This window comes from Manacus candei, unplaced genomic scaffold (genome assembly GCF_025592945.1).
Source record: "Manacus candei isolate 608988 ecotype Guabito, Panama unplaced genomic scaffold, ASM2559294v1 h1tg000033l, whole genome shotgun sequence".
Lineage (NCBI taxonomy): Eukaryota > Metazoa > Chordata > Aves > Passeriformes > Pipridae > Manacus > Manacus candei.
The window spans coordinates 5,084,122-5,100,467 of record NW_026138081.1 but is presented as its reverse complement, the minus strand read 5'-3'; the positions used below and the strand labels follow the sequence as shown (position 1 = coordinate 5,100,467).

Here is a 16,346-nt window from a genome sequence, read left to right as displayed (position 1 = left end):
TTATGATTAAAGGAGTTCCACTTTTAACTTCTTTGGATTTTCAAAATGCCCCTGGGAGAGTCCCTCCTCTCTTCAAAAATTGAGGTTGCATTTACTCTACAGGCAGTGGTACAGGTGAGAGATATATGACTTAGTTTCAATTTGGTCTAAATCTCTGCAGCACTCAAAAACTCTGAAGAGCAGCTGAATAAAAAAATGGGGACAAGTTTAGTAGGGAGGTTTCAAAAGAGTAAATGACAAAGAAAATATGTTGCACTGTTCTGTACATATTTTCTGACATGAGAAACAGGGAACTGGAAAGAAAGTGAAAGGTAGTAAGTTGAAAATTATTAAAGAATGCCTTTTTACACTGCACAAAACACTGCTGTGTAAATCACTTTCATTTGGTCCCAAGGACAAGAGATCATGAGGAAACTGGAAAGGATAAGGCATTTCTTTGAATAAAAAGAACATTCTCAGAAAACCCTCCAGCTTCTGGGAGGGATCAGAAGAAGACTTTCTACAGGTAGTGCTGTCCAATTCTGCAGCCTGAGCATTCCTGCACCTTTCCCTGAAGCCACCATCAGTGATGGGCTACAGGCTCAGGGGATTGATCCACAAGGACAGTTCTAATGCCTTCACATGTCCATCCCATTGCAGTCTTCTCCTGAAGTGGATGGGCTGTCAGATGTAGCCAAGCACTGCCTCCAGTACAGATAAGCACAGCAATTTAGTTTAGCAGTTTAGCTCCTAAAGCTAAAGAAAGAAGTCAAAGCTGGCAGAGAATATTATAATAATAAAATTATGATATATAATTATAATAATAAAATTATGCATATAATTATTAACAATAATTATTATAATTATACTTGGGCAAAAGCTTTACCACTTCCATCAGCTTCTATCTCTTGCTTTTCTGCTGTGGGTTTGGCAACACAGATGAAATTGCCAAATGCCATGGAAATATGTGTGCATGGGGCTCTCAGAGCAACCAAAAAACTCAGAACAAAGCTAAACTTCTGAATGACTGTAGCAAACACAAGCTCTGGACCTACTTTGCAAGTTCTCCAAAATGTGTAAAAGTGTAAAAGTGAGTCATTGAACATATTTACACCCAGAAATCTTCAGACCATACAAACACCAGCAGCAGTTATTGTGTCCCAAATTTTTTCTTCTTCTTGCCCGCTCATCTATACCTGTTGATGTTGGCATCAGAGGCAGGGAGAAGCAGCCAGCTTGCTTCCTCAGCAGGACACTGTCTCCTTATTTGATACTCTGGGAACATCATGGTTGACTGCCCAACCTCACCTCTTGTTCCTGACCACAGCCTGGCAAAACTGCTCTAAGCAGAACAGCACAACTCAGTGCAAAAATCACTCTTCTGCATTGAGCTTATTTAGTTGGTAGAGGACTGAAAAGCTGCTCACTCACAGTGCAGCTGTCCAGCAGGTGATCTGAGTAGGAGAAATTACTATTCACCTTTCACCTGGGTGACCATCTCCCTTCCAGCCTGAACTCGTGCATGTTCCAGTGCAACTCCCAGAGAAGCTGCATCATTCCCTCAGTTGGGAAAGCCAGGTGTGACCCTACCTGTGGTGGCTGTCCAACTCTGAGATATCAGCCCATTTAGCAGATGCATTAGGCACATCTCTGGGGACACATTACTGATAGAGTGGATTCGCCGAGGTCTCACCTCTGTGTGAAACAAGGACTGGGATTTTCAGATATATCTGCACTAATGGCAAAGGCAGCCATGACCTCTGCAGCAGGCTCAGAGCTGACCCTGGCCAAGGCAGATATCAGAGAAACCTCCACAGAGCACACAAGGCTTGTTTCTGGTTCCTTCTGTCCATGTCACTTCTGTGAACAGTAGCCTTCCTGATTCATTTTTCCTCCCACCTCTGATCATTAACTCTATAAAAAAGTTTTCTTATGTTATGTCTCTAATGCTTAGTTCAAGGAGAATTTGATTTTTTAGAGGGAAATGTTACCTTATCTGCACAATAAATACAGAAATAACATCTTAAAAAAACAATTCTGCCTGGTCAGTGCTCCTGTGCTTGGTCCAGTGAGTTAATCAGCTACTGTATGCAGAAATATGAACCTAAGGAATAAAAGTCAACACCACACATGAAATGGAGAAAGTCTATTCATCATTTTCAACACTCTTTTCAGTCTGAATAACCTCAAGAAATAGTTGCAAGACAGGTAAACATACAGATCTTTAACTCCATAATTTTTAATCTAAATTTTAACCCCCAGTTAAAGTGAGGCTTTAGTTTGATACATACTTTTTGTTGCTCAGTGCTGCTAATCCTCATAACATAGATTATGCTCCAGTGGAAACCAAAATCAAAACAAAAACAAGAACAAAACATAGCACAAATCTCTGAGAATTGATATGTCTCTCACAGATTAATGAACTTTTAGATCCCTGACCTCACAGATGGGGAAATTTGGAATGAAAATGTACAAAATAAGGGTTTAAAAAGTAATAAGAACAAAATCCCAGTGCAAGTAATGAAGGTAAACATTGAAAATCTGGTTAGCTTCTGGACATAATGTATTTATGTTCAGATCACATTCCCTCATCTATATATCCTTACCTGGAAGGCAACACCTAAGCAACCAAGTTCATCACTTTAACTGACCTTCAGGACAAAGTCTCCAAACAACAATACAGGGATAGTTGATGCAGCACAGTGAAAATAGGGATGAAGTAAAGAATCAGGGGAGAGAGTTATATGACTCAAGAGCAAGCTGAAGACTAAAGCAGCAGCTAGGTGAGCAAGAGTAGAAAGGGGAAAGATGGCCAAGGGAGAATGGGAAGAAACACCCAGTTGGGACTGTGACTGGGAGGATAGAGACACTGAACAGATATCTAAAGTAGGCACAGATATGGCAGCATGAGAACATAAGAAAAGGGAGTGCTGGAAAGGCAGGGGAAGATTTTGAATACAAACAAGAAACCAAGATAAATAAGTTATTTAAAAACAGAGCAGAGTTCAAAAAGCCCAGAGAGCAGCAGTGAAGGTAAGAGTGGTGAGATGGCCTGGGACAGCCACCCACACTCCACAGGCAGCACAAGTAACACAAGAGCCATTCACATGAGGTCAACTGCTTTGAGGCACCCATCCCTGCTGCTGGGTCCTGTACTAAGAAACCACTGAAACCACAGTGTAATTAAACTGGAGTAGCAGAGGAACAGTAACAATCTGCATAACTTGGAGGTAAAGCCAGAGCCATGATCCGGCCAGGATTAGAAAAAACAACTCTATACTGGACAAGTAGAGATACCTGATCTCTGAGAATACAGTGCTTTCTTTGCGTCACAGAGGGCTAATGAAATTAATTAGCTAATATTTGTAAAAGTTTTTGATGTGACAACAGCCCGCATTAAGTATTTACAGTATAAAACTGCAGCAGTCTCCTTGGTCCTTCATTCCAACGGTATTTTTCTGGGCACCAGTCCAGGAGCACAGGCAGTGAATCCCAGTTGCTAGATCAGCTCAGTTCCGTATCCCTAGGGACAGCTCAGGAAACCAACGGGCAAATGTTCTTCATTAGCATATCAGCTCAGAGGTCGCAGTACCGTCCCTCACTCTTCCTCTCTCCTGGGAGCTTTACGCTTGCTTTCCTGCCTCCTGCCCTGGTGCCCGGCAGCAGGAGCAACGCCCAGCCAGGCAGGGAGCGGGAAGAGCTGTATGCTTCCCGACAGCAAGCAGCCAAGTGGGAAGTTTACAAGGACGAGAGGGAACCACATGGTGTGCTGGACTCGCAGCCGCACTGTCTCGGCAGCTCCTGCTGCCCCTGTGCTGCATACACACACTTCTCGGTGGCTGTGTGTTTTTCAGGTTTTTTTTTTTTTTTTGAGCGGAAAGCAGTCCTAAACAATTATCCTTTCCATCTGTTCCGTGACCACATGCAATGACTGTTAGTAGTCACTGTGGAAAATAAGATTACACGCATACTTTGCAATGCCACAGCCAGGACCGGTTCAAGAGAAGATGAAATCTCTCTATTAACTGTGCTATGTTTCCCTCCTTCCAGCAGCAACCTGTCATCCCTGATGGATTTACTCAGAAATATAGGAATATTTTGTGTTTTGTTCTCTCCTGTTTTCAATTTCTCACATTCCACCTTGCTTTTCTGATTGATCACAGAGCAGATGCCCCCTCCTGGAACTGTCTCACTGAGCCTCCAAGTCTCCCACCTACATGGTGACAGACAGTTTAGAGCCTGACATTCTGTATGGGACTGGGATTATTCATAGCAGAGAAGAATGTGCCACTTCCTTCCTGGAAAACTATTCATATCACATCCAGGGCAGGTACACACACTGTGCATTTCACTGCAGTTTCCACAACAGGCTGATGCCATTACCAGTTTTGTAATTACAACTTTTGCAGTAGGAGAAAATAAATTGCTTGCTATTTGTTGAAAGGAAGAATGGGGTGCAGTTTGGTTGGAAGAGGACCATACGTCAAGGGCTGAGAATATTATTTGCCAAAGCCATTCCAGCAAGAAGCCAGGCTTAGACTGGTCAAAAACATCAGTAAACTTAGAAGATAGTTGCTTTTCTGTTGAAAGGATATTATTTTACAGGGAAAGAAAATTCACATTAGGGATAGCGTTTCTTATCTTGGAGATAGGTACTATGATAGTGGTAATGGCATCTCAAAATCAAGCTCTGGAAGGCAGCATGCTCAGATGTCAGCCCTGGCAGATAAACACAGCCACACTGACCCAGTGTCAGAAGCACCCAGCCTGCTCTAGGGTAGTACCTGGTGTGACAGGCATGCAAATACTTAGGCTTCAGAACAGACCTGTGTGAGCAAACGAAAGGACAGAAGGTGCTCCAGACAGCTGCCTCATGTCAAGTTTTGCTGTCCTCACAAGTGCCATTTGACTGCAACAAGACTCTGCTATACCTCCCTTTTCCCAGCATAACCTCTACTGCTGCAAAATTCCCAGCCTTGGGATTTCAATCACCAAAGCACTGGACACCATGCCTGGACTTTTTTACCTTGATCCATAATCTAGTCAGACTCCATCTTTCCCTTAAACACATGACTTTCTTCTCAGTGTCTCCAGAAGCACTGTTGCTACAGCCAAATAAATGGGATCAAGCCAGTAAATTTTATGCATCTCCCAACAGCCACATAAACCTGTCTTCATGGCTGATGGCCTGATGAGATCAATCCTCCCCTTATAAGCTGGTTTATCTCCCGTATCTTGGAAAGATTTTCCTTGGGACCAAGACTGTTGTCCAGTCCAAGATGTCAGGGCAAAATCTACATTGCTCAGAGATCAGATCCTCAACTACATCGAGCAAAAGTAAAATTTTTTTCTTTATTTAACTGGAGTGGGAAACATTTCTTCTTCATTCAATAAAAAAAAAAAAAAAGCCTTTGACCAGCTATCTGTTGCTGGGAATGGGGGGATAAGTAGGGGGAATGGTGAATTGCTCCTTATCCCCACATAATGATTGACTTATAATAACATGCAAGGGTACTTTATTTAAAAGCAAGTCTCTCCCATGATAAAAAAAACACCCAAACATATTGTTCCTACTGTCCCAGTCTTTTAACTCCAGAACCCACTTCCTTCCAAACCCTACAGATTCCCTGTGCTCACCTCTCACTGACCTGTGTCTGGTCCCCAAGGACCTCTGCTGCTGTGCTTGCAACTTATCTTCCATATCATGCCTGCCCCACATCACCTCCCCATCTCTTCCCACTTGCTAGCACTAAAATATTTACCACTTGCCAAAGATGGGGGTGACTTCTAGGAATAGAGCAGCACTAAATAAATAATGACAGAGAGAGCAGAAATGGGCCATTTGCCTGCAAGGAAGTTTTATTAGGAAGAAAGCCTTTTAAGAATGTCTCCTCCATGGCAAATTATGTTCCCCTCCGTTATTCTGTCCACTTCTTTTCCGTAATACAGTCACTTTAGTTTCCAGACATAATTCATTTAAATATCAATATTTGAGAACTGAGTAGGAGCATCAGCACAAATTCATTCCTGGATGAAAATAGGCCACTGGGGGGAGGAAGGGAAGGGAATAAAACCTGCACACAGGTCAAAGATGGCTACAAACATAAAACTGCTTCCCAAGGAAGGTTTAACTATTTTCCAGGCTATGCCATCTTCACAGGTTTAGATTGGACAGCACTGTGGTTACTACACAGAGCAAAACTGGGAAAGCTGGCTTTAGAAATGGATTGTCTGTGTCCAAACTGCACACTGCAGCAAAGAGTAAGTACTTAACCACAAAAGGTAAGTACCAGAGATTCAGTGATTCACATAGAGAAATACACCAACTCTAAACTTAAAACTGACTCATCATTTCAGTATTATAGAACATAATTCTACCCTTGGTAAAAGGTTATAGCAAATGCTTTCCAGCTCCAAACTTCTGGGCTGCTGGCAGACAGCACAGCAGCTTACAACTCTCTAACACCATATGGAAGAGATTCAGTGCCACTTTCTTCCCAGGGAAGAGTCTTCATGTGCTGTTCCAAGTGTGCCATCACTATAAGGCAGCATAGCCGTTCTGATGCTGGTCCACAAACCCCTGCAGACCATACACACACACATACAGACTCACATGCACAGTCAGTTCAGCCCAGCCATCTCACACCCAAAGGCTCAAAGCTTTAATGAGTGCTAAAGAACAAAGTCAAGCAGTTTAGGGGCAAAATATATGAGCTGACTCTTCCTCTTTTGTGCAACTATCATAAGATAATTATCCAGAGGAGGCAGCTAGTCCCTATTCCCTGAAGCGCACATAGCACAAGGTCCGGACAGATAAAGAAGGGAGAACAATGGGGTACCACGTGTGTAAAGCTGACTCAGAACAGGAGGGAAGCTATGCCCACAGTGTTAGCCCTAGCCTCTGCCTGGCTAGCCACACTCAGGCTCTAACTTATCCCACAACCCTTAGGCTTTGTATTTTACCCAAGCATCCCTCAGCAACTGTGGCTTACCTCCTGGACCATTTGGCTGACTGCCTCCCAAAGGGTCTCTTCCAGAGCACGCCATACAGCTGCACTTTGGTGCTGATGTCCAGAGCATCCGAATCTGCCTGTTCCATGGACGGAGAAGGGGATACCGAACTGGATTTTGAAGAGAACATTATAGATGAATCTGCTTCTAACTCTCCCCTTCTGTGTGGCAGCTCAGGGAATCCGATTAAATGCAATGAACCAGAAGGACGTAACCAGCCCAGCAGACAGAGAGACTGGGCTTTGGTTTGAATCAATAACTTGACTGCTCAGCACTCAGTCAGTAATTCTCTCCCTGATGCACAGATGATGAGAGTTTCCTCATCGCGTATTACTTCTTGATGCATTACAAACAGCACACATCCCAGCCCAAGGGAAAAAATGAGTGAAGAGAGTCAGATATCAGAAACAGAGAGAGGCAGAAAGAGCTCATCAGAGAGAAAGCTCTCAGCAATAACATAAGCCAAAATACCTCTGCACCAGAGCCAGCTTGGAAGGTTACTTCACTTGACATTGCAGTACTTCATGCAGAAATTAGGGCAAGACGGATGTTTTACTTTCAGGCATCTCTGACACATATTCCCAAAATCTTGCACTTGGAGACAGGTTCTTCTCATTTGTCCTGAGGAAAATGGGGGCAGAGTGAGTGCGAGCCAGCAAGTTCAATCAGATTCCCTCTGTCATCAGGGCAGGGGAGGGAGGCTTTGCTGTGCCAGCCTGGCACTGCCCACCTGGGGAGAGTTCACGTGGCTGCTGGGTTTGGACTGGGCAGCATCCATGCTGCATGCCTTGCTCAGCCTTAAAGGGCCATTGCTGACCAAAGTTAGAACACAAAATTCTGCACGCCTCCATGCCTTGCTGCATCTTGGAGATGTGGCAAGCACAGTCTCTGCTCTGCATCTTAGGTACCAGCTCCTTCTTGGCCACAACACAGACACAGAGAAATATGTCCCACAGTTCGGGTGAGTCTACTTTCATCTCCTGTTTAGCACTCCCACAATAAGCTTTTTAATCTGGGTCCCTAGTCCTTGTTCCTCCCTTGAAACCCTTCCTCCTTGCATAGATACAAAGTCCTGCAAAAGAACCCCTGTATTTTGTAATGCCCACAGGAAAGCACACTAGCATCATATTGTTCCTTCCTGTGTCCTGCCTCCCCTCCAGGATTAGAATTTGTGGAAGAATCATGCCTGCTAAAGCATCTGGGTTTTTGGTGCATTATATAACCAATACAGACACATACATGCTGCGTGGCATGTATGTCATAGATGCTGAGGCATCTGCTCCTGTTTTAACCTGTGCCATCCTCCATGTATCGATTTTGAAGCTGTAATTGCTGGATGTCAGCCCTTCCCAATGCAGTTATTCAGAAGTGACACAGTGCAGACATATGGTCCTTTCTCATCCCCAAGGATCAGGAACTTGGGACACGCTGTAGGCTAGATCACATCACCAGACACAGGTTCACTTAACTTATATGGTCAGAGGCACTTGCAAGGCATCCTAAATAGAGGAAATGCAGACAGCCTGTCTCAAGCTCACAGACTGCATTTGGTATCAGAGAAATTAAGAGATGCAGGTCCCTGATAAAAGTCACTATTGATCACTAGATGAAAGAGTCAGCAAACTCAGTGCTTTGTTACTTTCTCTCACCCTGGCTTTGACTGACTTTTTGGTCCCAGACAGGACATGTCCCGAGCAGTAGCAAAGCCCATCACTGAGTGACACTAAGGCAGAGGGTGGAAAAGAGGGGAGAGCAGCAGATACTGCCGTGTCCCACCTCAGTTCCAACTCTTGAATAAAACACTGCATTGCAGAAGAGAAGCATTAATGCTGTAGACACCATTCCACACACTGCACCAAGAAGGAAATACTACTCATAAACAGGAGAGGGAAAAGTTTCCCTGGAATTATGTTGTGCAAAGAGTAAAAAGGATTCTGGGCTCAATGGCATAACTTTACAAGAGTGCAGTGAAAAGCCAGAGTTCCCATGTAAGGATGATCCAGCACCCCTGCCATTGTACTGCACCAGTGATGCAAAGATCTGACAGCAGTGACCTACAGTGAGGAAAAGCAGATTTTCATCCTTTGCTTCTTTACTTGTTTTTACTTTACACAGACTAATAAAGAGGTTTCTAGATTTGAACATCAAAAAACTGAGATAAATTTCCTCTGAGTGAAAAGGGAAGGGGCTCACTACTCAGCAAGGGACTGAGTAGTTACAGCAAGTTCTTTAAAGTCAGCAGTCTGAGGGTGGGAAAGTGCAACTTGCTTTTGTCAAGTGACCAAGAGTTAAACACAGGTAGAAGCAGCAATGCTAGGGCAGTAGATAGCAGCAAGGTGAATTTTGTAACTAGCGGTGTCTGGACAATAATTTGTAGTAACAGTTGTTCTGTTAACATCTTATTTATGTCTGTACTATTCTAATGAAGCTGGGGGCCTGTCTAAAGGAAAGAGTAGAGAGCAACAGAACAAGTCTAAGCAACCTGCCTCACAAACAGGAGTAATGTCCTAAGGGCCAGCTTAAAGGTTCTTCAGTGCTACTTCTGACAGATGCAAAACCTACTTTTTCTGGCCATAAATTTTGGGATCAAGAAAACAGTGTCATAAAACCCAGATGGTCACAGGTATAGCTAACCCACAGTATGACAGGAGACTAAAAGGACTTCACTTGTCTAAATGAGAGCAAAGGGGGAAATTTGACTGCTGTCTAGTTTTAGGCATTATTTCCCCTCTTAATGTACTGGTAAAGGTTGATGCTTGCAAGAAAACAAATTGGCCTAAATTGGTCATGAAAAAACGAGAAAGGAATTAACAATTGCTGGAAGAGGATTGTGGAATTGCTATGCAACAAGCAGCAGAGGCAGAAAGCCATTACTTGGTGGGGTCCACTACGTGCACAACAACCTGGGGTAGCGGTACCTTCCAGGGATACAGACTAGGCTCACGTACCTTCTCTGAAATCTTTTTGTTTCAGAATAATAATTTAAAGATTGTAGATGGCTGTTTCACTCTTGATGGCTCATAAGGGAAAGAAACACAGCTGTATATCTTGGAAAGAAAGCACTGGAGCTTTAATTAGAAGGCCTTTCTGTGGAATGACAGGTTGCACTGGCATAGGAATTATTTTGCTAATATGTTGTCTCTATTTTCCCTACACATCAAGCCAATAAAATTTTGCTAAAAATAAAACCTTTGAAGCAGACACCAGTGCAAGCTCTACAGAAGTAACACTTCTTCACAGAATCACAAAATCTTCTGAGTTGGAAGGGACCTACAAGGATCATCAAGTCCAAATCTTAGCCCTGCACAGGACATCCTCAAGAATCACACCGTGTGCCTTCATCACCCTCCAGCTGGAAGATGCTCCCTATCAGTTTAAGGATACAAATAATGGCTAACTGCAGCTGCTGAGGAGGCTTGTATTTTTTTTTTTAAGTGAGAAGTTATACCTTCATGTTCTGGGCAGCCTTACAATAGTACATTGTGCAGAAAAGAACAAACTATTTATTGGGCTGGGGCTAGTAAGTTAAGATTTGGATCAGAGCTGCTGTGGAGTTGGAAAGATTCAGGTCTTGCCTTCCAGTATGGATTCCTTTTTCTCTTACAGCTTCTGATAGGTTCCGTAATCATTTTCAGTCCAGAGAACCATTAGAAGTTATGGAAGGTATTAGCAAGTACCTGGAACAATGTAGAGAAATAAAGTCCAGCTCAGGTTTTATTTATGATACATCATTCTTGCAAAGACAAAATGCCACATGTATTCCTCAAAGTGATGCTCCAGCTTCCCAGACGCACAGCAGTGTGCAGAGGCTATTTTTAACAGAACAAAAGAAACCACCATCAATCCACCTCTAGTCTGATACACTGACAGAGCATGTTTCTTTTGCACATGATTGAATTTTCAGTGTCAGATGGGAAGCCAGAGCTGTCCTGTAGAGCTCAAAGAAAAGAGTTACTTACTCAGCAAACAGGCATTAAAGTCAAGTGCCTTTGTAGATTTGCAGCCTCATCTGACATCACCCATACAGATGTATAATCCCATTTGACATCATCCCTTGGTTAGAACTACTTGGTCTTAGTCACCTGTTCCAGCCAAAGACCTCCACTGGTCCCAGCCCTTCAGACCCACCCAGATCCATGTTGGATAGCCCAGGCGTTATATTAATCCAACTATTAGGTGTGGATATAGCACTACTTCAGGAATCTTACAAGAAGACAGAAAGTAAGACATCAGTTTACTGAAGCAAAGAAATTTGATAGCAAGCAGCCACACACATAGCCTGGCTTTTGGGGGGTGGCTTTCTCAGGAACTGACACCACAGTCAAAGACTATTTCTCTTAGCATGTAAAGGAGTTAATTTCTTTTTTTTTTAAATTCTACTAAGAGATCTCTTCTGGAAGAAAGCTCATTTATTCTGGTCCTTTGGGTTTTTTTAATAAAGATTTCTGCTAAATAGTTATTTTTCAGGGTTTCAGCATACATTACAGTGGTCAGCTACATTTGAAAGCTTTCTCCAGAAGATAGTACAGAGCCTTCTGCAAGACACCAGTTTTGCCCCCATCAAGTCTAAACACCAAAGTGATCACACGGCTGACAGAAAATGCTTAGAGCTGCAACAGTTAAATAGGCTGTTTCTAACAAGCAGCTTGTTCAACACCAGTGAATAAATACAGCTCTACTTGTTTCCTTTTTTTTCCTGCAGATGATGAACCCACCGGCACATACTCCCTTCCCTTCCTCCCTGGGGAGGGGCAGTGCTGCACGCCCACAAGTTGCACTGCTCCAGCAGCCCCAGCCAGCCACATCCCAGTCCCATTCCTGAGGCTGTGGGGGAGCACAGTGGCCGCAGGAATGCCCCTTCTCCTGAGAGGGCAGCTGAACATTCATACACAGGGACAGGAAAGAACAAACCTTTCCCCAAGAAAGTTTCTTAAGTGTTTAGAGCTGGTTACCTTGCTGTTTGGCACACAGCAATATCTATTTACCTTTCCAAGAGCATTTAATTTTACCTACATCTTAACTGCTTGTGATGAACACTACACAACTCAATCCCAAATGTGACAGCAGCAACAGTAGACAGTTACCAAGTACATGGTTTGACCAGGTGAAACAGCTGAGCAGAGATGGCTTAGCCAGATGTAGTGGGTTGACCTTGGCTGAATGCCAGGTACCCACTAAAGCCACTCTCTCCCCCACCTCTGCAACTGGATAGAGGAGAGAAAACTACAACAAAGGATTCATGAGTTGAGATAAGGGAGAGGTCACTTACTGCTCACCATCATGGGCAAAACAGACTCAAAGTGGGGATTTTAAATTTATTACTAACAAGGACAAGATATACTTCTTGCCTCCTCCCTGTCCACATTATCAAGGGGTTATCTAACTACAAAGGCACAAAAATCTACTGGTGCCATCTATCACAGCAGCAGACCATGAGAGCTCTACTGTAAACCCTGCTGTGTTGAGGAGAATCATCAGCCACATGAAGGATAAACTGCCTGGCAATGAAAGATATCAAAGACATTGCTCTCCACAAAAGACAGCAGGTGAAGAGGGTCATCTCCTCCTTCCCCCATCTCCTTTTTTTCTCCTGTGAGCCATGCTACTACACAGCCTTTGTAGATCAGGCTTCTTTCATACTGCTGAAGTTCAGGTTGCAGGAATGAGCATAGCAAAACTCCTGGGCACACCCACTACCTAGTCCTCCATGTGCACCCAATCACCTTCATGAGAAGCATCTGAAGAGGTATCAAGAGTACAAAGTTTTGTTCAAGGTCATAAAGGAAGAACAGAGCATGGGAAATGCATTGCAGCCCTAAACCAATTTGTTCTACTGATAGCATCATACTCTGGAGGCAAGAAAAGCTTGACTAAGAGGTGTTGCAGTAAGAGTCATTCCAAGTAGTAGCAAGGCTTGTAAGCAGGGTTTTTAGCAGCCCTCTTCAACCCAGTATAGCCATAAGTATCTCATTTAAAGTGTTTCTTCAGATAGCAGAAGCCCATTAACCCCCCCCCCCCCAGACTTCAACATAGCTATAATCATATATCAAAGTAATTACCACTTCAGACACTGGTTGGCCATAGAGATACAGAACAAGCTTTTTTTCCTTTAAGATTTCACTCTGCTTTTAGATTTTCTAAATACTATATCCTTTTGGTGCCAGTCAGTAGGATACAGCTTAATTTTAATTAGCTCTAAAAGTTTTTATGAATGAGGCATTTTTCTTTATCCACCTCCCCCCCCCCCATCCACCATAAGGGTTTGTTAATCTCTAGACAACTCAGACAAGAGGGAGAAATGCTGTGATAAGGAGGGTGGAATGTCGTGCAATTCTGCCAGCAGGGATACTCGGATAAGGCTTGCACATAACAGTAGAAGAAAGACTTAATTTGTAAGATGGAACAATAAATGACAGCTCATCTTCTTGCTGCTGTGCTCATTCTAATGAGTCTCTCATAAAAATGCTCATGTACATTTTTTTTTCCTTAACAAATAAAGGAACACTACAGCAATCGTCAGGAAGTCTGCACCACCACAGCTCCTCAGTACTTTAGTTTGTAGTGGTAAGACTTGTTACATTAATGGACCAAAAAACACTTCCTCACATCTCCAAAAGGATTTACCACAGACTATGGTGGTTTAAATTTGTTACCGAGGTGACATATTTACTAAATACACTAAAAGAATGCTAATATACTGTATAATACTTCACTATTAAAACTGAATTTTATTTGCCAAAAAAACCCAAGAACTTTTCTGGGGAAAAATAATGGCTTCCCATCCTTACCGCCTTACATCTGCCTGTAGTAGCTATAACAGCACCACTGTCATTTGCTTCTCCTACTGACTTTAATCATATTCTCTTGTGTTTAAGCCAGTATAAAGAGATTACACTCTTTCTTAATGACACAAGTCCTATGAACTACCAGAAAAATCAAAAGTAAGCAACTATCTGAGAGGATTGCTTATTGCTGGAGTGAAAGACCTAGAACACTGTGTGACAGAATCTTAGGTAAGTCTGTAGATAGCAAGTCCAGGAGAAAAACATAGATTCTTTTTTTTAATTAATTGCTTACGAATCATCTCAACCAAGGGTATTTCTTAAATGGATGTGTGACGTTTGCAATGTATACATCACTCATCCTATAACCTTCCCCTTCCTCTTTTATGAAAATGAAGGTCTAAAACCCGATCCTGCTTACAGGGCAGCTGGAAATTATGGAGAACTGTATCTATAAACTGTGTCAACTCAGCAGCTGCAAGAGACATCTCATCAATGTATACAAATACTTGAGAGGAGGGTGCAAAGAGGATGGAGCCAGGCTGTTTTCCGTGATGCCCAGTTACAGGAAAAGAGGCAACTGGCACACGCCAAAACACAGGAGAGTCCTCCTGAAAGGTTTTTTACTGCAAGCATTACTGAGCACTGGCACAGGCTGCCCAGGGAGGTTGTGGAGTCTCCCTCCTTGGGGATACTCAAAAGCCATCTGGACGTAGTCCTGAGTAACTGGCTCCAGGTGGCCCTGCTTGAGCAGAGGTGTTATTGGACCAGATGACCTCTGGAGGTCCCTTCCAGGCTCAACCACTCTGCAATCAGTGCTCTAGACCACATTCAATTAGTGCCTCCCCACAATATGCTAAGGAACTTGGCACACTGGCAAGTACCATTGCCACAGCATGGAGGTGAAGACCAGCCTGTTCCTAAGCTGCTCAAGGGGTTGTCTCACTCTCTAAAATTGCTTTAAACTATTACCCCTTCCTGCATTGCTCCAGTTGATAGTTTTATCATGCAAGGTCAAGTGACAAAATTTCAGATCCCTCGCTTGCAAAACCCAAGCCCCACAGACCCACCTACAGATCTGAAATGCCTATGCAGGTGTTTCCTTAGGAACTGCCTTGTGACAGGGAGTCCACTTCCTAGTTATTCCAAGTATCCCAACTCTGATTCTCATCCTTGCCCTAAATCCTGGCAGTAGCAATAGGATGCTGCAGCAGTAATAACTTTCTTCTGCAAAACCCTAATATAATACACACAATGGGACATGCTTTGGCAAGAGACAAGCACCCTTGCTCTTCCAATTCATCTACTGATTTCAGCCCTACATGTGTTTTAAAATGTTAAATCTAGTCCCAACCAAGTTTGGGAAAGTAACAAAGTCAAAGGTGCCTAACTGTGGCCATTCTTTAAAGTTGCATCTTGTTACATAAACCATTAAATGTCTTTTTCTAAAAGTTTGCCCCTTTTATAATGACAGCACACAATGTGTAACTCACTGGATTTTTCAAAAATCTCTTAATAAAATCTGCAAACCCTAAAAATGTGGCATAAAGTGTTTTATAGGAAAAAAACCACAGACTGCCCTGCAAGCTTTAGCTCTGATAACAAAACAGAATTAATTTTCCAAGCACTCCTCCTAACCCCTGCCTGAGCACCTCAGAGACCACTACAAAAATTTAATATCCTACTACACTTTGCCACTTTAAATTTATGTCAGAGCCAAATAAGACTCAGAGAAATTCAGAAGCCTGAGAAGACAGTTTTTCTTCACAGCAAGAGCACAATCCCCTCTCAGTTACAACCACCATGACTGGCATAAGAGGAACACTTAGCTATGGCTCAACAGGCTGCAGGAGGAAGGTGAGCTGCCTAACAGAGAAACTGCATTAACAATGAAGGCAGAGAAACACTGAGGAGCTGTAAACAGTAAGCAGGAGGATCACAGAGCAGCAACAAGGAAAACTGAGCACTGATTCAGTGCCTGGAAACAACAAGAAGATAGGAGGCAAAATACCCAACAACAAACCATGTAACAGGGGCAAGAAAGATTTCACCAGCAGTTTCGCCTGTAAGACAAGAACAAAAAGTGGGGTGGGTTTCAAAGTTGACTTTTAATCCAAATTCCACAAAAGCACATATATGTATGTGAAAGGCTACTTTGTCACAAAGTCCCCAAAAAGAATGCAGGGACTTAGCATTTGCATTTTGGGTTTGGGACTGACACAATTGAGAGCACAGGTTGGAGTCCTTCAGCCTTTAAACAGTGGCACGGAGCAACGTTGCAGCAATCATCTCCTTGTGGCCCTCCAAAGAGGTCTCTGCCTAGTAAGCTTGAGAGATTTCCCTGTGGGTGGGGGAAGACAGCTTTGGGGCAATGCCAACTCCTAAACCCTGGGAGAGACAGGAGTTGCCAAATGTCCCTCTCAAGCAGAGCTGTCAAATCATGTCTGCATCAATACCTTTAAACCCATTCATACCTATATCCAAATCAACCTGCTAGACTGCCTCCCAACATGCAGTTTCAGTCCAGGCTTCCAGGAGGTGCTCAAACATCATGAAGAAAAGCACAAAAATAAA

The 16,346-nt window shown here is 43.2% G+C and overlaps 1 protein-coding gene across 1 annotated transcript in view; it reads right to left on the bottom strand.

The window, feature by feature from the left end:
• PLEKHD1 (pleckstrin homology and coiled-coil domain containing D1) overlaps positions 1-16,329 on the bottom strand; it is a 68,186-nt gene extending 51,857 nt beyond the window's left edge. The window contains exon 1 of the mRNA XM_051791427.1: positions 6,972-16,329. Coding sequence (XP_051647387.1) covers positions 6,972-7,120 — 149 coding nt within the window. The 5' untranslated portion in view covers positions 7,121-16,329. The remainder of the gene's footprint in view (positions 1-6,971) is intronic.
• Positions 16,330-16,346: the final 17 nt, after the last annotated feature.